General features: G+C 27.3%; 1 protein-coding gene across 3 annotated transcripts in view; it reads left to right on the top strand.

The window, feature by feature from the left end:
• The window catches only part of LOC129606173 (protein slit-like), a 178,638-nt gene that overhangs the window by 118,647 nt on the left and 33,146 nt on the right, over positions 1-26,845 (top strand). For 2 of the 3 annotated variants that reach the window (XM_055516311.1, XM_055516308.1), the window contains exon 3: positions 20,047-21,701. In XM_055516311.1, the coding sequence (XP_055372286.1) occupies positions 21,115-21,701 (587 nt within the window). In that variant the 5' untranslated portion in view covers positions 20,047-21,114. Of the gene's footprint in view, positions 1-14,151; positions 14,318-20,046; positions 21,702-26,845 lie in introns of all 3 variants that reach the window. The other variant, XM_055516310.1, reaches the window with a different exon arrangement.

The following is a 26,845-nucleotide window of genomic DNA, read 5'->3' as shown; positions in this document are numbered from 1 at the left end:
ACTGTCCTCTTACTTTTTTATATTGACTAACTTTTCAAAAAACCCAAAATTACTTTATTCTTCAAATCTCTCTATATTATTAACCTTTACATTCGCAATAATTCACAAAACTTATACGGTAAATCCTTTCCTTTAATTTTCTTAACTTTGTTTATCAAAACATACAAAAAATAAAAGGAAAAGGGAAAAAACAACAAAAAACAAATCAAAGTCAATAATGTTTGCGGAAATCGAAAGTAGATCCATACATCATTTGGCATTCTCATATCCTTATTTATACCTTTTTTTTACAGACACATTTTCATCTTATTACATACATATATCCGATTCGACTCACCTCTGTCATATTATGTTACTTGACTTATAGATTACGGTATACTGCCATAACACACGTTCGTAATTTTATTCTATTTTGAACATTGTTTTTTTTTCTTTACTACTTGTGTGTTAAAAAAAAATTCTAACAAAGGGTACAAAATTTAAGATATAAAAAAGACAAAAAATTCTTGTGAAAATCAAATTTTCTTACAATATTTATTTTTTTTTTTTGAGTTATAAAAATTTAAAAATACACACATACACACTCGAATTTTAGAAAATGTAAAAGTAGTTATAAAGCACATAGATTATGTCGTACATACAAATATATAAGACAAATACATTCTACATAAAATATTCTTCAAAATTAGAAAATTAGCACTATTACGTGCATCTTAATTGTAAACTATGCAGGGATTTTAGAAACCTATTATTGTTGGACATATGTATCTATACCTTTAATACCAGTTATTATTCAGAGTTTAGGAATGTTAAGCATAGGAATAAACAAAGCTTAAGAAATAAAATTTTTAAAATAAAAATGAATAAGTAAGTTGGAACCTTAATAATATGAAATGAATTTCCTTCCAAAGCTTTTTGTGAACTCAAAGTTTGTTTTGTAACGTTCAATGTCTACAATGTTTATAAAATCTACATGACGTAGCCTATGCATATATATGTAACTTTATTGAGAAATAGATTATTATTATGATTCCATAAAGTTTTTTTTAATTTATTTCATATTGGAAGTCAATTATAGGATCAGACTTGAACACACATTAAGTTTTTAACTTTTAGATGAATCGATTCACTTCATATGTGACCTTTCAATTTTAGATTTTAAGTAATAAAGAATGATAAGCCATAAATTTTCTTTTTCAAATGAATTTTTCAAATGATTTTTCCTACCAAGAAAAAGTCTATTCGTTATTTAAATATTGACAAAGATTAATATAAGATTACATGTTTAGCCTATTGAACAAATTAAAGTTTTAAAGAAATCATTTATGTACCAACATTAAAATAAATTCAAATTTGTTTTTCAATTTGATATTAATATTACTTTTAGAATTCGTCTTATCATAGAAAATAAATAAATTCAATTTCCTTACCCATCTGAATAACAGCGCTCAAGGATAACCAAATTTTCTTTAAATAACTAAAAATATCATCGCACGAAGCTTATTTAATTTTGATTCGATTGAAACATTAGTTTCAATGACCTTTAAAAATAATTTACTCGAGAACATAATTCATATAATTCGAGACCATAATTCATATAAAAATTAAACTATGTAAAAATAATTTTGGTAAAGAGTCACGTTTTGAAAAAAAATTTTGATTGTGATTGTACAAGAACTTGCACTAGCAACAACAAGTTGTTACGTTCAAATTTATCTCTTCTATACTGAATTTGTAATTTCTCTCTACTGAATTTGTAATTTCGCAAAAGTTTATGGAAAAATTTCAAGGATTTCAGTGATATCATCTCAAAAACAACTGCATTCCTTGTTTATAAAACAACAGTTTTTTTTTCTATCATTGTGTAGAATTTAAAACATAATTCCCTGTTAATAATTAAATTGAATTGCGAATAAAATGCGAATGAATAATAATGTTTTCTATCAAAATGATTGACATTTAAAGTGCTTTCTTTACTTTTGCGCTGACCTAACAAATAAAATATTCCTATTGGTTTTATTGCATTTTATATATTAATTTAAGTGAAAAGTTTGCATGTTCTTAACATTCTAATTTTTAAATTAAATTTTTTTCCTAATATCGTACTTGTACTATTTGCATGTGGTAAAATATACATACATACATGCATGAAATATGAATAAACATGTTATACATACGTATCCGCATCAAGATTTGAACACATGTCATGTTCCACGAAATAAAAAAAAGAAAAACTTAAATAAAATTACCCTGAGTTTGTATGCACCTGCCTTTGGTATGATTGTCAAATCCAGTAAATTATGTATACGGGTACAATGAAAATCCAATTAACGTCAGATTAAGAAATCGCCTCTGTTTTTCATGAAATTAATACTTTCAGTTTATAAACAATATTTTACAAGAAGTTTTCAAGACAATATCTATTATCGATTTTATAAAATAAAAAGAGTTTCATTAACGATTATAAAAATCTCAGTAGGGAATCGTATAAAAATTTCATAATACCTAATAATATTACACAAAAAAGGCAAAAAAGGAATGTTAACAAATAATTAAATTAATTAAATTAAGTTTTCTCTTAGTTTTTCGACTTGTAAATTAAATTAGACTTCAAATAACAAATCTAAATCCATAGAAAGATTAAGGAATTCAAAAACCTCATAAATACCATAAAATATTAAATGTAAAATTTTATGGTATTTATGAGGAATGTCAGTTGCAAAAGACTCATACTCTGGATCAAAATTTATAAATTAAATGATTTACATATACATATAATACACTTAAGCTGTAATTTTTCCAAATAAATCGAATTGCGGCTGTTCTAATTTGTACTTAAACCTATTAATTATCACAAAGGCTTTATTAAATTTTCCAAATTGTAAACAAACTAAGAAACAAATACTAAGTATGTACATATAATATTGTGTACGTATACGTTTATATCTGTATATCAGTATATGAGTATGAAACAAATAAATAAATAGAAGACTATTTATTTAAATTTTGTTTTGCCATCAGTCATTAACCAAGAATATAAAAGAACAAAAACTACTAAATAAAAACATTTAATTTTACATTTTAGATAATAAAAATAATTTTACTGCGCACTTATAATCGAAGAAGAAAAATATACAAACTTTATGTTTGATGCATCCTGTGTGTGCCTCTTCTATTTTGAATCTATAAAATGTCACATTGTTGAATAAGAAATATAAATGAAAGCCAAAAACAGAACAACGTTTGTCGTTTTTTTTAAATTTGCTTTCTATTTACTTGCTAGAAAAAATTCACACATGTGTGGGAACGGCTAGGTAACGTTGCGACATACGATTATTTTTTTATACTTTCTTTTACGCTATCAATTTTTTTCCAAGAAAACCCTTCTTCGGAACAATGTTTGAAGGCAGTTTGAATCTGGAATTATAAATTTGCAAACAAACTTTAAGATATCCAAAAAACCTCTTCTTAAGTAATGAGTAACAGAATAGTTCTGCGTTCATAAAAATATTACAAACCAAGAAGAGCACATTCTAGATAATAAAAAACGAAATGTCAAAATAAAAAGACATAAAAAACAACATTAAATGCTTAAAAAATAAATTTTACAATAAAAAAATAAATATATTTCTAGACAATTGATTTTCAACTCTACTCAAGCGTTAAAACATTTCACTATTATATTTATGCAATTATGCGTGTAATTATTTCTACACATTTTACTTACAACATACTCGCATTTACACATTAGTCACTCATTTCTTTCTTAACCCTAATGAAAATTAAATAATTAGAAATTTTTTAAATGTACACATGTAAGTACATATGTACATGTATAGTTTGTAGGTATTTTATTTTCAGTACTTTTGATTACAATTCGTAAATGTCCATGAAATTTTAAATATTTATAAGAATGAATTTAATATTGTCAAAGATTAGTCTTTTATTTTATTGATTGTTTAAAACCATTTTAAAAATTCAAATTTTGTAAAATTTTTTATCTTAAATTTTTAGGTTTTATTAGACCTTTTTGGTGAAAGGTTATTCTATTTAATTTCTCTCATAAAATCAAATTTAGTAAATATAATAAATACGTCTAAAACTGACATACATGTTTAAAAATTTGTAATTAATATTAAATAATAAGTATTTTACAACTTCGAACCGATTTGTGCCTATTCTTCCATTCACATGTCGGCGTAACAAACGTAAAGTATGTTTGTCATTCATTTTCTCATATACATGAATGTTATAGAAAATATTTTAATATATTCGATTATCCTCTATGTCGCAGTATTGTGATAATATATAATAAGTAAATTTCAATTTGGTCAATAAGTACACTTTACTAGAGGTTTACAACCTTCATTTATTTTCTTCCGTGAATAAAATTTATTTTTAACATAAATTAAAAATTTGTGTTTGAACTGAAATTGTAAAACGAAATATATAATTTGAAAATCATTTTTATGCAGACAACCTAGATTTTATGCCTTCCTAAGAAGAAATTTAAATTTTAATACAGAATAATAATTTTCGATGAGGTTAACCTCGAAAAAGGTACATGATATTTTTTTTTTTATATAAGAATCCTCATTTTTACCACTTTTTCAAAAATTTTTTCCGTCCGTCCGTGGACATGTTTACGAAACTTGTTGTAACAACCTTGTTTGCCTTTTAACAACCATTATTCTGAATTCTATATTTACCGACCGTATTGTGTATACAATAGGTAGGTTTTGTGATGGCAACAAATTTTGCATATCGAGTTTTCGGTGGGAATGCACTTCTCCATAATAGGGAAGTGTAAATAAACTATTTTTAGCAACCTGTCGGTAAGCGTAACCACGAAACTTCGAGTTGTAGTTGTGGAACTTGTAAGTTGTCCAACAACATAAGTATCAATGATGTCATGAGGACAGGGCCTAAGCTTCAACAAGATTTAAATTCTGTTATAACCCGATGAAGATACGGCAGACATTTAAAAAAGACAGGAATATGCAAAAAATCGTCTGGAGATATTTGCGAAATGGTTCGATTAAAAACTAAGCACAAATGAATAAAATACGTTTCCAGTGGGAGCAAAAATTTTACTAACAGATATGTATTTAAATGACGTAATGTCAGGAAGCGGTACAATTGAACAAGCCATACAAGATAAATTCCAACTTGTAAGTATCCTAAATAGCGTTGAAATGGGAATTTTCAGAGTTTTCCAGAATTTTCGACCCACTTGAGTTGTATTAACCAACAAAAAAATTCTACAAGACATATGGAAAAAAAATTTGATTGGGATGAACTATTACCGTCACGCTTACACGACAAATACATCATATTTCGAAACTAATTCCAATTTATAGATCACGTAAAAGTTCAACGGTGGCTTCTCTACACTTCAGGAAAACTAATTGAACTTCATGAATTCATGGATACAAAAACTTTTAACTCCGCGACTAGAAGTAAAAGGTGCAGAATTATTAATGTTTAATAAGGTCGCAGATGATTAAAAAGTATCATATATAGTACTGTATGGATGGACCGATTAATAAGTAGTACTTTACTGAATTCAAGAAAAGCCAAGCAAGTGGAAAACCTTCGTTTCCAACCGCGTTAAAATCAATTAACAATCACCAAGGAAGACTATTTGGAATAACGAATTATTGAAAACAAACTTTAGATGGCAGGACCAGAATGGCTGCATAATGATACAATAAATGTGAATGACAAGGCATTCTAGCCAACACAGGTGGAATTAAAAAATTGTTCCCATACATCAACAAGAACACAAATCACAACTCTCTCTATTGAAAGATTTTCAACATTACCAAAACGCCAAAGAACCATCGCCTTTGCTTATGGAGTTTGCACTAACGCAAAAAATCCAAAATGGGAAAATACTGGACAACTTACAATAACTGAATTGGAAATTGCACTATGTTCCACAATCAAAATAGAACAAACTGTCTAAAACACAGAAATTAGCTATTGGGCAACTTATGGGTGATCTACCTGCAGCCAAAGTAACCATTTCTCCACCTTGTCTAAGAAATGTGGCGACTATTTACAGCGACAACGGTACCTACTTTGTAGTATAATACAACTAGTTAACAACCAAAGAGAAAGTGTGTCATTTTGTATCAGAGCAGTCAATTCAATGGCATTTTGTTCCTCCAGGCCCTCCCCATTTTGGTAAACTATGAGAAATCAGAGTAAAATCTGTAAAACGTCATCTCCCAAAAACTATTGACGATATTTAACTCACATTTGAAGAATTAGCAACCCTAATCAAAATTAATTTAAACTTCCGTTCACTTACACTATTTATAGGAGACGTAGATGATATAGAATGTTCAAAACTATTTAATGTACCTACAGAAAATGTGATAAATATGCAAGAAAATCGAGTTCGACGATGGGAACTTGTAAAATAAATGAATCAGCAATTCTAGATGAATAGGTCAAATGAATACCTAGTAAGACTCTAAGCACGTTAAAACTTGCATCAACCAATATAACTTAACATGGTGCTCATTAGTTCTAATTCGCGAATATAACCTACCTCTTTCAAGATGGACTTTAGGGAGAATATTAGAAGAGCATAAAAATCACAATGATTTTACAGGAGTAGTCACACTTAAAACAAAAAACGGAGAAATTAAACGCCTGATTACATCGCTTATAATTCTACCTATGAAGATTCTAAACAATGAACCACCTAGAGTAGTATCAAATCATGATGCAGTAAAGGTCAACTCAAGGCCATTATCAGAATCCAGTCTTACACTTTCACATAATAACAACATAACAATAACAAAATATCTAGCAAACGGCCAGCCTTACATAAGTTATCACAAGTAAGTAAGCAACCAAAGTTTACTATTAACCCAGGAGTGTGGTTTAAAGGTATAGCAGAAGTACATAGGAGAAGTACACAGAGTCGCAGCTTGTGTGCGGTCATGTCATAATAGACGACAACGTAAACAGAGTAACGCTTGCCTGGGTGCCTGGCCACAATGGACATGCCCCTAAACATTAGTTTTACTATATCGCGTTTTTGTGTCTAGATTCCGTGAAGGAAGGCACAGAAATGCTGCCACAGCACTTTATCCATATTTGTGGCTGATTCATTTTTGAAATCATACAACTTTCAGCTAATTCCGTCTGGTAATTGAGTAGTTGAACTTCGCATTGTGTTAATTCTTATTTATTGTTCTATACAACAAAAAATCCGAAGTAGCTAACGGTAAATGCCATGCCTCTTAAAATTGTTTTTGTTTTTTATTTCAAAGGTTCAATGCAAAGGTATCAATTTCTTAACTTTCAATAATAAACCGTCGTGCCAAACTTTATCGAACACCTGGACCACGTCCAAAAATATTGTCGAACGTTTTTGCCTTTCCTCAAACGCCGTTACCACATTATTTGTTATTCTGTGTACTTGGTTAATTGTTGCATGCTTTGTTCTAAAAACCAAACTCATGGTTTAGAATCAATTTCTTATTTTCTATTATAGTCATCAGCTTGGTTAAAAACAATTTTTCAAAAATTTTTGATATTATTGGTAGTAAAAAGATCGGTCTATATGACTTTGCCTAATTCCCGTTTTCACCGGTTTTCTTATCATAATAAATTCCGCTACTTTTAAAGCACTAGGAACATACCTAAGGTTAACTGCTGCATTTATCAATTTTTTCATGCCATAACCTTTCTCAACAGCCTCTCAATATCTCAGCAGTAATGAGGTACACCTGGGCCCTTATTCGGTTTAAGAGACTTTATCGCTTGGCAAATTTGTTTTTCATTAAATAAAGCCATAGTGCTTTAATCCATATCAAAATCTTCTACAAAAGAAATACTAGAATTCTGTTAATTTGGTTGAAAAAATCCTTCCAAGTGATCAGTAAATAGTTCAGCTTCATGCCTGTTGTTTTTCGCCCATGATCCATCTGCTTTTTTCAGTTGGGGATTCGCTTAATAGGCTTCTTGGTACTCTTCGTTTCTTTCCACAACGAATAATTCGTTTCTTTAGTTGCCGATAAGCCCTTAATATAATTTTGTTATGATACTGATTTAAAATTACAGATATTTCTTTTGAGTTTTTGAGAAAGTCTATTCACAATCATTTTATAGTTTGGGTGACACGAATCTTGCGTCTAGCCCTTCTTTTTAGCACTTTTCCAAAAAATTTTTGAAAAAAAGTGCTTATTAGTTTCACTCTGTCCGTCCGTTCGTCCGTCCGTCCGTCTGTCCGTCTGTCCGTGTGTCTGTTTACAAAACTTCTACACCCTTGAAGATAGAAAGCTGATATTTAATACGTACATAGATCTTAAAAACTTATTTTTTGATTTAATTTTCCTTCTAAACCCCAGCCTGTAGAAGCTTGAAATTTTAGGGACTTTTAGACATTAGCAAATAGTTCATTTCGTTGAAAGAAATTTTTTTTCCATCTCCACCCCCTCTCAAGTTATCGCCTCTTAAAATTTGTAAAATTTGAATTTTTGACACCTTATATTTCCGAAACCGCAAGCTTTTTCAAATTTCTATAAACACAAAAAGCTAACGGTAAATTCCATGCCATTAAAAAATATAACTTTTTCTTAACTCAAACAATTAACCCTTAAAATCGAGCATTATGTTAACCCCACTTTATATTAATTTTTGCTTTTTTTTAAAGACTGCATAAATTGTTCATCCTAAATATATGCAATCCTAGAAATAGTTTTGTATATGAATGAAAATAATCTTAATAGTGTGATAGGTACATATAGACTGTATTTAAAAGCAGAATTTTCACTTGTTGAAGGGAAAAGTGCTACAATACAAACCATTGGTTTGACCCAACTTTTTATTTGTAATTTCTTGGCCACCAAACAGACCCAGTAACTAGCATTCAGTAGAATTTACCTTGTTTCAGGGTTCATCAACTCCGCTGAGTGATTTTTTTCCACTGGCGTCTTGAACATTCAACCAAGCCCTCGCCGGCAGCCGTGGCTTCTGCCGACACTTTGGTAAATATCCCTATCGCATTTATATTGTCATAATCGGATATTTCATATTTGGTTATAAGTTATACGGCTATTAACAGAGCCAGGTTTTTTTTCCATTGCGGTCCCTCTGGGATCAGACCTAGACAATTCTGCATTAGACACGCCTGGATTTTGTTCGAATTTTAGTAGACGAAAACAAATTGATGTGATCAGCACCTTTTATTTCGGAATTTATTTTCTAGTGTGCGGTATGTAACTTGTTTTGGGTCAAACTTTTCAAAACAAAACGAATTCGAAACAAAAATTTAACGTTACCACCGTAAGGTTTTTCGAACAAAAAATAACGATATGTTCCTTTTTGAACACAAAATTTTGTTTTGGTTTTTTTGAATGCGGTTTTGATTGAAGTCTATAAAAATATCAATTCATGCATTTTTTTGTCGGATCATAGGCTAAAAAATGCCTCTGAATCATCTTTATAAAAAAATTTTTTTTCGTATAAAAATTTTTTTTTTATCTTTATAATCCATTGTTGGCGTTTAAAATTATGTGTAAAATTTAGTTTAAATGAAAATTTTACTTGTCAATTTTTTTGGCGATTTTTAATACGTTATCCCATTAATTATTTTGAAACAAGGAAAATAAATATTCGAATCTAAATGAAAACAACGAAACGATTTCACTCAAAATAAATTTACGTGCCACCTTTTTTGGAAAAACTTGAAAATTCGGAACTGGTTTGGACAAAATACTTCCCCAAGATAAAAAAATGTTGTTTTAACACTTTTCTCAAATTTCAAGGGCGCTAGTAAACACTTAGTTAGTAATCTCTACACAAGTAGAATAACAACCAAGTTCTTTACATACGAGTACCTAGAAAAATGGAATTCTTAGTAGAGATCATAATATGTTAATTCATATTCCGTGAAAAGCTCGCCAATTAGTTTTGAAAGTAAAAAGAATTCAAATATTAAATTCAAGAAATTAAATAAAGTAAAAAATATAAAATTGATTGGAGTCCTTATATTTCCCAAAAATGTTCTACTTCAATCTGATTTAAAATATTAAATTTCAAGGAAATCGGTTGATTATTTTTCTGTACATGGGAAAAAATATCTATAGATCAGTACATTATATTTTGCTGAGATTTCGTCGAAAATATAGATATTGCCAAACGAAACTTTTTTATAGAATATAAGCCAAGCTGTGGAATATTTTCTTAAAAATAATGAAAAATCTAAATCGATCTGCACTAAATAGCCACTTCCTAAGACCTGAAATATCTCAAAAATTCAATAATCATTCAAATCGGATCAGCCGAAACTGAAGTTGATGATTGCACCCACTGACTGACATCTTTATAAAAATTGTTTATTTACATTTCCCTTCCATAAAGAGGTGCTTTTTGGCCGAAAACTTGACATGTGAAATTCTGTGCCATTACATAACCTCCACTACTTTATGCAATAAATACTACTCTCAATTATTTTGTTGTACAATATGAATTGTAATTGCACAAAAAACACACTTATGATATAGTAAATATTTTATTACTTCTTTATTTTCAATACATATATTTTTCATATGAACCTTAATTGTGGAATCTATGACATGAAATATAATTCTTATTACACTTATTGTTATGTACACATTCTTATACATAAATGTACATTTTTGTGCAAATGTAGAATCTTTATAAATACTTTTATACACAAACAGGTATTCCAATATTTTAAATTCATAGAACATTGACCTCAATAGGCTGAAATTATTTTCATGCAAATATTTTATTTATATCTAAGTTTTTATGGACAGAAAAGTAACTAAATTTTTCTTTCTTTTTTTTCAAATTTACAAAATAAATTTTTAACTTTAAAAACATTACCGCAGCACCGTCAATATAATACATATTAAATATTCGACTATTCCAATAAACTTGCTATAAAAGTAATGAAATGATGTAAGTGCAATAATAATGAAAAATTTATGCTTTCGTCTACCAGCATTTATTTTGTGTCTGCAATCTAATACCAAAAAAAAAGTAAAAACAAGTTGGAAAAAAATTTGCTCCGCATAAAAAAGTACATTTTCAATTACGAATAACGAAAATCAGTTCCGGATTTAAATACATATGTTCAATATAGGCTAAATCTCAACGTTTGGCAAGGCGAAAAAAAATTTTAACATACTTAATTTCAAAAAAATGAAACTTAAGTATATTCATAATTCTTCTGGTTCTAGTTGAAAGCAGTTAAATTATATATAGGCGAAATAAATGACTCTAAATAAAAAACGAATTTTTGTGAAGATATTTCAAATGGAATCAACGTTTCCGAATCCTTACCTAGCAAAATTATTTATCATGCAAACTTTTTTATATCTGGGCCTGTTGAAATATAAAGTATTTCTAGCTATTTTGAATACATTAATTCGTTAATTTGTGTAACGTAATTATGCAATTAAAAATGTATTAAAAAAGTATCTCGATTATGGGTCTCAATAAAGTGCTATAGCGGATGTTTGATAGCTGAAACTCTTATGATCGAAATGGCTCTCCTTATAGACAATTTTCATTAGGTCCCAATTTTTAGAATTCTCGTACACATTTTTAAAAGATAAATTAAGTCTAAAAAAATTATTTTGAATCACTGTTTAGGTTACTTTGAAATAATGTATGTATAAAATTAATTTTTATACAATTATATACATACATATATGCCAGTTTATTATGCATATGATTTACAAAAATTTTTTCTTTTAATTCCAATATAAAATTAAAAAAAAACTTAAAAATACGAAAAGCATATATGACATGATAGGTTGATAACACTACAGTTAAAACCAATTCGAATGTGCAATTTATTTTTGTACTTTTTTATCGCAAACTACATATACATAATATGTACACGGTTTTTTTCTGTCTTTTTCAAGTTCGTGCTTTAATTTTAGCGTAAAACCATTTTTACTTCAGTTAAAATAAACATTTCTTTTTTAGAAATCTATTACTCGATATTACCTACATACATTCACATACGTTCGTACCTGTACCAACATATTATTTTCAAAAGAATACCTCTGAGAAATATTCACTATGATTTGTACAATCTAAAAAAAATAAGAAAATGTAATAGAAGTAAGCGTAAACTCTAGGAACCTGCATGCTTTGATTTTTCTATACATTAAACAAAAATGTTTTTGTACATATTACGTTATGTATGTATTTACATTTGTATATCACATACATACGAGGTATGTAAATAGGTATGTAAATAGGTTTAATAGGAACCTAATATAAAGGAATGAAATGAATTTTGCTTGTGTTATTATACTAAAACAACTGCAGTTGGAAAAATGTAATAAAGACTTTTTATACCCGTATATGAACGTATGTCCAAAGGTTATACGAAATTTGCCTTACCATTTGCCAACAATTACTAAAAAAAAAAATTGAGCTAGCAATGAATCTCATCAAATTTTCACAAATGATTTATTATAGTAAATACAAGAACCCTATTTAAAATGTATGTGATAGAGGTACTGGTCCGGGTAGCTCCCATAACTTAAAAATTTGAATAAATGAAATTTTTGCAAAGTGTTCAAATTTTATAACAAAAAAGTAAATATTTGAATTGATCATTTAATAAATTTGTCTATATGGAACTCAAATTTACTTATTACTACGGTTCATTACAGAATCATGATGTAAATGTAAAATACTTAAGTAAATTTGACTAGATTAAAAGTAAAACAAAAATAGAATATTTTTACATCCCAAATAACACTCTTGCAAATTTATAATATTCATCATTAATTTATAGTAATGTAAAAAGATGCAAAAAATGTAGAATTAGGTATTTTTCATTCTTTAGCTTAGCATACATAAAAAAAGTATCGTAATACATCAAGAGCAAATCAAGAAATCATAAGACATTGCTTATAATTAAAATAATGACATTCCAATTAGAAAAACCTCCTAAAATTTTGAATATTGTAAGGCATTCTTTGATTAATTTATAAAGTTCAATAAAGGTTGTATTTATTAACTGTTTCAGTGCTAAGCAATATATGAAAATTTTTGTGAATATATATATATGAAAATTGCTTTTTAATTATTTTTATAATTAATTCAGACAAATATCAATCAATTACTATAATTCTTTTTTTTTAAAATAATGAACAAATGTTTTGAGATACTTATATAAAAAATAAACATAAAATATCATGTAGCGTTTACTTTTTATTTCTTTTGGAAATGAAAATAATAAAGAAACATATCTCAACAAGATATCATTAGGGTTTGAATCATCATCCGAAGTAATAACAAGTAACATGGCCATTTTTCCTTAATAATATATAAAAACTGCATAAATGTATAAATATGCACCCTCGTAACAAGTTATGTGCGATGTTAGAATACGTCCACTACCACGAAGCACCAAAAACACACTGATGCGCGCGGTAGTTTTGTGCTGCGGCGCAATTTTTCAATTCAAACTCTTGCATCATTTTTGTGACGCTTAGGTTAGGTAACACTCTTACGGTTAAAGTAGAACATTTTAAATGCACTTCCGTCCTGTGCCAACCACATATTTGATTTTAAACAAAATTTAATAAGTAGTCAAAACATCGCTTACACTTACATTAATAGGTTTAAAAACTCACCAAAACTATGTAATATGCTTCAAAATTCATTTCATTTCAGTAAATAAATTACGTTTCAAAGTTTTTTTTATAAAATAGAAAAATTATGCTATTTTCCTCAAATTTATAAAAGATTAAATTTACACATTTTGATTATTTTTTATTTATTATCTTTTTTTCATATACTTTTCATGTAGGACTTTGTGTGTTGTTATTTAAATCTCGTAAAACCTAACAAGAATTACCATCAAAATTGTGACGGTTTCTTTGAATTATGTGTTCTGTCATTTAAGATAGTCTAAAAATATCCACTTAATTATAAATCATGGCAATAAAAATCCAAATAAAAATTAATCATTTTATGTATGTATTTTTCTGTAATTCGTTTTAATTCAAATGATTGAAATTTTTTAATTTAATTTTGTTAATATTATGCGTTATTTATATCAATATTGCACAAACACACATAAGATATTTATCTACAATTATTTATACGTGTGTCATTTACTTCCCAATTTTTTAGTGTCACCAGTCAGTTCAACTACATTTTCATGATTACTTGAATTCTTCTTCGTATAGGTACTACTTAGTGTATAAGACAAAGGCAAAATACGAGTATGTGGTATAAAGGTTTTTGAATAACTTTCCCAGATTTATTAATGTATGAAAAATTAACAACCATAAGAAAGGTGAGCATTTGTATTTGTTTACATTTAGTATTTTTATAAACACACATACACATACATATAAGTTATTCAATCTGCATGTACTTTTTTCCGATTTTATTTATTTTGGCACAAGCATGTTAAATTTATTATAAAATACACTCTCAAGATGCAAAGATCTAATAAGAAATTGCGTTCATAAACCTTAAATATAAAATTAAAATCAATAGCAAAATCTATTTTTATTTTCTACAATTTATCATAATTTATTTTCTAATTAAGTTGTATATAAATATTATAAATATTTAACATCCCTGCATTCAGTGACGTTCACCGACCTTTTTTTTACATATATTTAAAGAAGATGTAGATTCGAAATAGTCAATCACTTAGCGTCTTAACCGCTTTTCAAAAAAATTTGAAAAAAGTGCTTATTAGTTTCACTCTTCTCGTTCGTCCGACCTTCCATCAGTCCATCCGTTCGTCTGTGGACATGTTTACAAAACTTCTACACCATTATATATCTAAAAGATATAGCTCCTGAGAGACTTAAAAATTTTTTAAGCAATTATTGTAGCAAAACCAGAAACATTTTTTAAATTCTGCAAAAGCAGAAAAGTAGTGGTTGACTTTTTCTATAGCGTTATACCATGCTTTAACCAAAAAAAAACGAAATGGTTGTTAAACTTTATCGTTATCTAAAATCCGTTTTTTGTTCAAATTTTCGGTATCGTTTTTCTTCTAGACCATAGATTGTAGATGTCGTAAATTTTAGCAACTTTTCCACCTCCCAACACCCTCTCGAGTTATCACTTCTTGAAATTTGTAAAATTTGAATTTTACAAATTTTATATTTCCGCGGAACTCTAAGCTTTACCAAATATCTATAAATGCAGAAAGCTAACGGTAAATGCCATGTAATTAAAAATATAACAATTTTTATACCCTGCACTTCGTGAAGGGTATATTAACTTTAGTATGGAGATTGTAACTACTTGAAGGAGTCATCTGCGGTATGGAAATATATATATATTCTTGCTCAGCGTAAAATTCTGCGTCCATTTACACATGTCCATCCGTCCGTCCGTCCGATCGCACGATAACTCAAAAACGAATAATGCAATCGACACCAAACTTTCACAAGTTTTTTCTTTTGTGCCAAGGACGAGCCCTATTGTTATTGGACTAATTCGGACAACGGGTTCGGGTAGCTGCCATACAACTTAAAGAGTTTATTTTAAATATTTCAAAAACTAATAAAGCTATAAATATAAAATTTTGTATACATGTGTCCAATTATATTCTACACATGCTCTAAAAAATTTAATGGGATAGCTGCACCTGTTCGGGAGGCTGCCATACAACTCCAACAGCAAATTTTTTATATCCGACAAAATAATAAAGTCAGATTCATGAAACTTGGCAGTTGTGTGTCCGATTATAGATCAGATATTTGTGAAGTTTTGATGGAATTGTTTGACAGGTTCAAGTACTTGCCATACAACTTCAAAAGCTAATTTTAAATATTTGGAAAAATTATAAAGTCAGATTCATGAAACTTGGCAGTCGGATGTCCAATTATATGTCAGATATGTCCGTGAAGTTTCTATAGAATGATTTCACAGGTTCGAGTAATTGCTACACAATAACGAAAGGTGCAGGGTATAATTCAATCGGTTTATACCGACTGAAACGTTTTTACTTGTTTTAATTCTTTTTTGTTTTATTTCAGAGATTGCATACATTGCTTATCTTATAAATGTATGCAATTTTTGAAAGTTTAAGGTATATGAATGAAAGTACAGTCGAACACGCTTAATAACATACTGAAACATGCTCAGGAAAAGATTTATACTTTTTGCTTAAAAAAGTAAGAATTGTTCCTCTGAATTTTTTTTTGTATTTCTTTTGTCAAATTTTTATTTTGTGGTTTTAAGCGAGCGAAATTGAATGAAATTAGACATTTTGACGTCGAGAACTATGTGATTTTAGAAGAGTTTCTATAAAGCGAGTTCGAATATGTGTAAAAGTATATGGATATTTTTCTTGTAGGTAGGGTGACTCGTAGACCAAATTAAAGCTTAGTTGACAAGATTATCAACTGTACTAAAATTGGATAAAGCTCGAATATTACGTCACCTAGAAAATTAACGAAGTGATTCCGAAATCTAAATATATTTGTCAGTGTAGATTATTCTGAGGTTTCTAAATCACATTTATTAATGTCTTGCCCAGGCATGGAGTTATACTTAAAATTTTAAAAAAGTTAAAAAATCGATCGAGATTCACTTAAAGCGCCTGCAACTTCGAATCTATTAATCTGTGAATATCGTCTCTACATAACAAAATTTTGTCTACTAAACGGCCTATGCAATGGTATATAGCAGAGCGCTTAGATAGGGAACACTCTGTTTATATTGAATACTTAGCATGTGATTTAATTCCGTTCTTATATCACGAAAATGGGAAAGGGATAAATAAAATGGTAAAGAAAAATTAAGAGAAAAGAATAGGAAAAATACGAAAGCTAGGGAGATAAACAAATGTTTAGATTATTTAATTTATTTATCTACTCCCATCATAATAATTTGTAAGTTTATCTACATATATAAACATATTTAATATATGTATATATTAACAACCCAATATCGATATTTGTATATATGTATGTACATATCTAGGGTTTTCTACTAGAATATAACTACATTTTTAAGAGCTTTTTTTGATGCAAGAAAAAAAATAAATTTTTTCAGTAGTTTTAAAAAAAAACTCTTGAAAAACATAATAATTAACCAATTACTCCAAAAATTTTTCGTACAAAATTATGTAGATATATTTATTCATTGTTATTCACTTCTTGAAATTTTCTAAGAAGGCATTAAAATAAAGATATGTATGTAATGTTAGACACTTTTGAAATGAAAGTGTAATATATACTTTACCGTCTCGTTTCAAGCTAACACAGATTGAAACAATCTGCGCTTATATATTTCTTCATTTTATGTTCAATGGTTCATATTGGTTATATTCATATAATATGTAAGTGAAACGCACATCTTAAATCTTTCAAATTATGTCTTTCGTTCTGAACTTTTTCTTTCAGAAGACGACAAATTTTCCTTGTTATTTTAATTTTTTTATCGTTTTATGTACATAGGTATGTATGAAAGTTATTTAATGTATATTAAGTCATTGTATTAATTTAGCAAAGCTTTGAATTGAAATTCTTTCCCTATTTTTTTAACGTAGTGGCTAGAAAGAAAAAATAATAACTAATTTCATTAATTGTACGCACACTTTGATATAAACTAATTGAATTTTTGAGAATTAATTTATGAACAATATAAATATATACATATGTACATTTTCGATGTATTTTAAAACAAAATTGGAACAAGTAAATATTTGTAAATAAACTTTTTCGTCGACTCAAAAATAAAGAAGCTCCCATATACATAGACAAATATTTTACAGAAAGCTTCAACAAGCTTTAAAAACCATATTTGCTTCTAAAAATTATTAATACCATTAAACAGTAAAAAATATATTCGTATTAAACCTTATGGTTTAACTAAGGGGTCTGCTATACCTTATTGTGAGCTGTAAAACAAGTGCATTTTTAATATTTTGAAGAACTTTTGTAATGGTTAGAAAAAATTTTTATGACATTTAAAGTCCAATTCGTAAATAAATAAGTACAATTTGTTCATAAAATTTCAATATGCTACATTGAAGGATGTGTCAGTTTCGCAAACGATCAGACACACAAAAAAAAGGAAACTTTTGAAATAAACAAATTTTTCTCAGCTTGCTTTATTAACATAAACATCAAAATTTATCGAGTTTTTCAAGGTTTTTTAATATACAATCTTGAGTGATTATAAAGCATTTATTTTTGAAAGCAAATGCTTCACGAATTTGTTAATTTGGTATTACGAAATAAAAAAAACTCTTGCTATTGCCTTTTAAAATTGAGAATAAAGTTTTTAATTTCAAAAGGGAATAACAGAAAGGTTCTTGCATCACAATTAATTTACAAGACTGTTAGATTAAATTCAACGTTGCATACAATAATATAAAATTTCGATATTTTTTCATGTGCCAATTCTAAAATAACGTGAAGGACATTAAATGTATACTTATGCATTACTAAATGATGTATGTCTAATAATAATGTATAACAACGCGAATTTATAAGAGTTAAAGCAGATAAAATATTTGTACTATATTGTGGCAATTATTTAAAAACTGGAAGTTCGGCCGACTTCCGTACATTTGTTTGATAAATTAAATAATTAATTGCTTAAGCAGATCAAGATGAATTCTGTAAAATGAACTTTTTCTATTATTTTTCGTCTAAAATTTTTTATTTTGCGAGCTATACAAATGAGTATTGAATGATAAGATACTAGGGATAATCTTAAGACAAATTGAAATATCCGACCTTAAAGAACCTTGAAATTCTTAACTACCAAAGACAAAATTCTATTAAATTACTTTTAGGATATTAGGATACAACTCGACATTTGAGATTTTCATTAAATTTTGGACACATTTATTTTTTTCCTACAAAAATCTTATATTAATCTTTAAGTTTATTTAACTTTCTGTTCTAAAAATTTTTTTGTTCTTTATAGCGATCATAAAAATGTTACACAAAATTTATGTCATTATTAAATTTCATAAGAAATTGTTTTGTTTTATTGAATTCTTTTCTTCGTCGCACAATCCTATATATAAAAATATCATAAACAGCGTTGCAAATTCTTTTTATATTTTTCCTATGTGGTAAAAAAGTGTATAGTTGGTGCTATGTACATACTTACATATAATATACAGAGACCTCTAATCAAAGAGAAAATTTGTCATATGGGATCTTTCTTATATGAAATTTCATGTAGATATTTTTAACTTTCAGTTTTAGTTTATTTTTAATTTTCTAATAAAATTTATTACTTAAGTTTACTATAATAAAGTAGTGGAAGTCTTTTTAGAAATTTTTATAATCCATAAATTTTATCCGAAATGAAATATGTGAGGAAAATTTAAAAGTATAAAATGCTTGCAAAAATAGATGTGATTTTTAGAATAATTTTTGTCACACATGCTATTTGATAGAGCAAATAATTCAAATTAATTTGAGATATATATAATTTTTTACTTAATTATTATTAATCAGAAATTGTTTGCTATAACTATCATGTAGTATTACGGTTAGTCGATGGAAGCGGGTTTTAGTGATTTGTTACAACCTTCCTAAGTATTCATTATCAAAACAGACAAAAATCTTTAAATTTGCATTAGGTAATAAATGAATGGAGAGTCACCATGAACAAAACAAAATTGATTTTTAGAAAGTCTTAAACAATTTGAACTCATATTATGTCCGTCGATCGTACGTGCAAACTCTTGGTTTTGAAAATGAAACACAAATAGGAACTAAAAAAATTTCATAGAAAAACAATAAATTTTATACTTGCAATTTATTTTATACTGAATAAAAGCTTTTATTATTATTACTATTTTTTATTTTAATCACTCGTATTATTATAATTGTAATAGAAATTGAATTATTATATTGAAATTGAAGTAGAGCAAATAGAAATTGAATTATTTTTAATTTCTCATTATTATTTTCAACTTTCAAAATAATTTCAAAACAGATATTATGATTTTTGATTTACAAGTCATTTTTATTATTTCAAATTCACAATTCTGTTGTAATTAATTATTTCTCCAAATTTTATTTCCAGATTCAGTTCTTTAGTTGCAAATGGAAGCCTGTAAACCGAAGTGAATAATACCAATTTTAAAATTGATATAATAAATAAACAATTTAACATAAAATAATTCAAATATGAAAAGGTAAAAAATATTTAACTAAAAAAACAATAAGAAAAAGGACGAATAAAGACAAAACTGGTCAAGTGCAATATATTAAATTTCGAACAAAATTTTGCAGCCAATTTTTAAATTATAATAAACTGCAAAACTTACTTAAGAAGAAAAGATAGCGCACAAGAGTTACTTCAATTAATTTAATTCAATTGAAAGGAGTTTCGAAAAGAAATTTAAATATTTATCTGCAATAAATTATCAAATCGTATAATGTCTATTAGCGTCATCAGGACCATAAAAATAAGTTATAAAATAAATCATACCTCGTGGTAAATCAAAAAATAATTATAATTTTATGTTTTAATTGTGAATTTGTGAAGCAGCATAATCTTAAAATATGACAGCATTTCCTCAGTTTTTCAATATCAATTAACTTTGATTTTTTTACTGCGAAGGAAAAGAAATTATAAATACATTTGCGCTTGCATGTGTAGGAGTAGGACTGTTAAACTGATTTAATTTTTGCAAGGTGTTATAATTAATTCTTTGGGATATAAAGTATATTTTTTAATTATAAACAACTTGAAAATATGGAAATCTTATAACCCCAGCTCAATAAATGGAAATTATTTTCAAAATTTTTAAAAGATATCATAAAAAATTTCACCATAAATTGCAAAGTATAGAAATTCAGAAATTAATTTCCAAATTTATAATTATTTAAATAACACAGAACTCATTATAAAATTCGCATTAATAATATCGAATAGCTATAAGTAATTTAATTTGATTTTCATAAAACGCTGTGTTGAATATATTAGTAATGACAAGGTTATCAAAATAGAGTAAGAAAAAATAAAGTCAAACTCAAAAACAAGCATACATTATGCTTTGATATTATAAACTATATTTATAACGGCACAAAGTGTTATGTAGACATTTATAAAAAGTGAAAAACGAGTGACAAAAAAAAAACAAAAAAAATGGAAAATTCGTCACCGTTAGTTTATAGTACCAAAAAGTTTAATCATAATTTGAAAACGAAATTAAATTTAAATTATTATAATAACAATAAAATTAAAATGACATCATCAAATAGAACAAAAAATTCAAGTCAAAATTATAACTTGAATTATACTAATAATAAAAATAATCATAACGGTATTAATAGTAATAATTACAGTTCTTATAATAATAAAAATAATTGTAATAATCAAAATTTTAATTATAAAAATAGTATTATAAACAAGAAAAATTGTTGTAATACCAATAATAAATCTAATTTAAATAACATAAACATTAAAATTAAAATACATAAAAATTTAATATTTAATGTAATTATAACTATATTATTAGTATGTATAACAAATTTTTCATATTGTGTAGTTAACTGTTTACCATTTGCTGATGCTGAAGTTGAAATTTATATTAATGATGAAGGATTTGAAGTAGCCAGCATTAGCGAAACACATTGTCCAAGACAATGTCAGTGTGACGGACTAACTGTTGATTGTTCACATAGAAACTTAATACAAGTACCAAGAAATATACCACCCGAAGTTGAAAAATTGTAAGTAAAATTAATAACATTTTAAACACATATTCAAATTTTATTTTATTATCACAGATAATGTATCACTTATATACATTACATATGTGATAATGTATCACATATGTACATGTGTGTAAAATGGTAATATTGAGATTTATTTTTACGGATCTAAAATGCTGACATTAAAGTAAGAAAAACGTCGGTAGAAAAATATCGTAAATGAAAAATGGGAACTTTTTAAATTCGATTTTGATTAGTGTTCACATTTTTCCAAAAATTACTCTTAACTTGATTTGATCAAAACTGCTTCTTCTTACATAAAATACTTTTCTTTATTGTTACATGTCATACCCATATGAACGTATGTATGTTCAAACAGTATTGAAATTGTAATTATATAACGTATATGTATGTATATACGTTGATATACATATCTCATAGTTCTATGTATATATCTATATATATATATACATAGATGTTCTAAATTATAATAAATGCCAGAATCCTATATGACCGCTAAATTTAAATCGACGCAGCATACAATATGTGGAAATCAATATTACAGCACTGACGCGCGGCATACAGGAATTAAACTATACGCATTATATATTTATAGTTGTAAAAGTAGGGTTGACACTTTTCCAAATTGGTTCCAATTGGAAATTCGAAACTAATACGGCTACTGAGCTCCAATTTTGGTAGTGCCAATTTAACCAATTGTTTTTTTAATCAATTAATGTAATCAAAACAATGATTTGCATGGTTGTCTTTTGTAAGTTAATTTGAAGCTACAGTATTGGAATTGATAAAGATCCGTTAAAATTGTATGACTGATAGCAGCCATACAACCTAAAAATTGTGCTTATATTTTAGAATGTGCTATTGAAACAAGGAATTTTTTAAAAATAAATTTGTAGTCTTATGACTTTTAGTTTTAGTAAAATTCTATGATACTGTATAAACTCTATGTGTGATTGTCATACAGGTTCAAAAGTTATTGAATTAAAAAAGTAATTTCAAAAAAAGAAGAAAAGGAAGAAGTTTACCAATTACGAGTATCATACAACTCTTAAAATCATTCTTTCCTACGGGTATCACAAATTAAACACCGTTAGTTCGATCTATTCTCCTTCAAAACCAAAAAATTCCTTTCGCTTAACACTTATTTAAACTAACCTTTCTTAATATATAAATGTATATATTTAAGATTTATTGTTAATCTTGGTGCTTGTTGTTTTCATATAACATTAACGAGTTGAATTTTGCATACAATTGTCTGCTGATCAGTTAATTCTGTATGAAAACATTAAAAACATTTCTTTTGGGCCTGTCACAAATTTTAAAGTGGGATTTTAATGAAGTTTTTCTTTTTTCGCTCATTTATATTACTTTTAACGCTCCATCTACAAACACTTAATATTTATTCGTTTGAAGGGATTATTTATTAAGATGCTTCATGTTCCTTAAATTAAATTTTATGAAAATTCAAAGACTTTTTCAAAAAAATTAATAAATTTTTTTTTGTAAATGAACTTGAAATTCTAGACAATGTTATAAAAAGTTATTGGCATACCTGTATAATAAAATTGGACGTCTATATGAAAGCCAAAGATGGTGAACAAATAAAAGCAAATGTTGAAAAATTAAGATGATATTTTATAGTTTGTTCATTCATAGAAATAATAATATGAAATTAATTAAGGAATAAGTCTTCCAGATTTTAAGAAATTTTAATTCTTTTTAAGGAAATTATAAAAGTCTAAGTTACCTTAAACAAGCTAATCCAGCATTTTAGCTTTATAAGCTGTCGTAACAAAAAAAAGGCAAAGCAGAAGCTACATTTGGGGAAGAATCTTTTCGTTCAGGTATATTTTAACAACTCAAGAGAAGCCGAGTAACACAATAACTCACGTACAATACTAGACTTACCTTAGAGCACGCCAATACTAGATTATTTAGATCACATGACTTACAATAAGGGAACTTATTGTAATGGCCTCAAACTTCGCATGTCGATTTTTCTTTGGTATTCCACTTCTCCATTGTAGGGAAGCATAAATACAAACTGTTTTGAGAAATGTCAACCTGGTAATCATAGTCCTGTATCTCAAGTTCAGCAGAATCGATTTTCGCGGAAATGTTATATCTGAATTACCGGCTTCAGCACTGGATACATATGTATATGAAAAATTCTATTAAGATATATGAAAAATGCTATTAATTTTTACCATAACATGAATTTTAATAAGTAAGAAAAGAATTGAGGGCTTATACCTGTACGAACATATGTTCGAAGGGTATACTAAATTTGCCTTACCTTTTGTAATGCCTAGAAATAATGTTCTGAGATATAGACTCAAGTAAATATTTTTGTCCTGAGCTAAGTTCATCAAATTTCACAAATTATAGAAATTTTTATTATTAAATTCACTCATAATAAATCATTATTTATTAAAGTACTTAAATGCCAGAACCCTATTTAACATATGATCGTGGTACTTGTTCCGGTACCTGCCATGCAACTCAAAAATTTATTTGCTATATCTCAGAAACTGTAAAAGCTATGGTATTGAAATTTCACACAAACGAATATCTTAGGGTCAGTGTATTTGATAAAAGTCGTTGAAATCGCTTGCCTCATTCTGCTAGTTGGCATACAACTTCAAAAGGTATTTGGCATTGTCTCAGAAATTGTTGGAAATATAATATAGAAATCTCGTAAAAATAAGTGTGTTATTAGGGCTGTTATGTGCGATAAGAATAGTTGATATTGCTTAACCTTGTGGTAGCTGCCGTACAGCTTCAATAGTAGTTCAGCCATATGTTAGAAAATATTGAAAAGTACTTAAATTTTGTACACAAAAAGCACACAGTACCGAAATTTTACATAACTTAATATGTAAATATGACAAATTATGTACCATAGTCAGCTATAGGATATTCATAACTCGAATAACAAATTCGTACGGGTATCACAGAGTTTACATGGTCAGCTCTATTTTTTTCGTTTTCTGTATTTTTTAATGAAATAAAATCAACGACCAAATCAAATTAAGTGTGTAAGCCTTTTTTTTCTTATTATTAACCAAGCCCAAATTTATAACATGTTAACTGTTAAGTAATTGTTAAAATTCCGTATTACGTTAAAATTCGTAACATAGTAACAAAATATTGAAGAAACAAATTTAAATAATGTAAAACAAACTAATGTACATTACATTCAACGTAAAAATCAATCTCTTCAAGATTTAAATGAGATCATTAAAAAATATTTTAAATAAAATTTAAATATGTATACAAAATTGATAATAAAACAAACTTCTTATAGATAGTATATACATATAACGTATTTTGGGGGGGGAGATCGACATAAAAAATCGAGTCGGTCATTTGCCTCAACAACATTTTTTTTTAATTAAAAATTAGTTTTCAAAGCACATTAAGATATAAGAATGCTAAAAAATACAAAAATAAATTTTTATTAAAAAAATACATTTTATTAAGTAGATTTATGTTCTTACATTGGCAGAGAAACCTGATATTTTTTTATCACTATATACACTAAGTTTCATGCAGAATTTTTTATTTTACATTTTTTTTCTGTATTTATCAACGACAGGATAATAAATAGATAAGAAGTATCAATTTTCTTTTATAACAACAAAGAAACATGCAAAAAAAAACCAAGAGAAAAAATGGGAAATCTATTCTACTCTGTTACTATGGCATTAGGAAATCAGACAATTTATGGCTTTTTTTTACTCATTTTTTCAATATTTTCCCCAAAACAATATTTTCGATTATTTTTAGTGTATCTTTTTTGTATTTACTTGTTTAAGGATCTTAGTTGTGACTTTAATCCATGTTCATCATAATATTTTTATTAAGTTATTTAAAGCCTTCGAAGAAACGCATTTTTATGAAAATTTTAGGGTGCTGAAACAAATACATACACGTGTATATATACATACTTTTTTCAAAAATTTCTATCTATTTAATTTGTTTAATCATTATTATTAGGTATGTACATTATTATGATTATTACATGCCCATACCTAAGTATTTATCTATATGCCATGTACTTTTATGCATTTACAAAACATTTGATGGGAATCTTAAACGTTTAGTTGTGTGTTAAATTGAAATTAATTTTCAATGAGCTAAGCGTAATGTGAGAAATCCAAAATACTTGCGCAAAAAAGGTTTTCTAAGATCCTAAACTAAGTAAATACAAAACGCTTATAAAATAATTGATGATTTCAGCATTGAAATTTGTATATATATTCGACTTGCGTCACCAGTAGGTACTCCACTTACGTAGCCAGCAAGTAGTCCACTTACGTGGCCAGGAGGTTTTATACTTGCAAAGCGTTGAATATTATCATATCAAATCTCATAAGCATCGTTGTTAATAATGGCAACAAAATAATACGGCGCATCAAGAAAGGTTTTACTTTTAAAAATTATATTTTTGCCTTTTGTGATTTAATGAAAACTCAGGCTATAAAAATATAAAATTTAACCTTAGAATTTGAATGAGTACCCTAGTACCCTAGAAAACAGTTCTCTCCAGGAATACGATTTTAGTTTTTGGTATCACTTATTTTAAGGATGGATACAATTAGATTAGATTGTGCTTAGAGAAATCTGGTGTGAACAACTGTGATTACCGCATTGTTAAGATAGTGAATAAGATTATGAAAATTTCTTTAGATATTTATTTTAAATTCTATCAAACATAGAAGTAAACATAGTTAATTTACCTAGAAAAATGTGAATAAGGTTTTTGTTGAAGTTCATTTTCCGTGATCCGATTTCCCTGCAAATTTTCCGAGAAAATTTCATTAGCGGTCAGAATTCAATATTTTCGAACTAGTTCGAAGAAGTTTCGTCAATCAGTTTCTCAGATATAACCAAATATATAAAGTCGGCCATTAGTGTGTAAGTTTTCGAACACTAATATTCTCGATTCATTGTTTTAATAATTTAATAATAGCAATTATATCTAGATAATTATTTTCTGCAAATAAGCAAAAATCTAAATCCGGAATTAATAAGTTCAATTGCTGACATCTGATTTTCTCAAAAAGATATGTTGTATTGTCAAGCGGAATTTATATAAAATTTCGGGAATATACGCTGATTATTTTCTTAAAACTAGT

Source organism: Condylostylus longicornis, unplaced genomic scaffold (assembly GCF_029603195.1).
Source record: "Condylostylus longicornis isolate FDR11 unplaced genomic scaffold, ASM2960319v2 ptg000018l, whole genome shotgun sequence".
Lineage (NCBI taxonomy): Eukaryota > Metazoa > Arthropoda > Insecta > Diptera > Dolichopodidae > Condylostylus > Condylostylus longicornis.
This window is presented reverse-complemented; position numbering and strand designations above follow the sequence as displayed.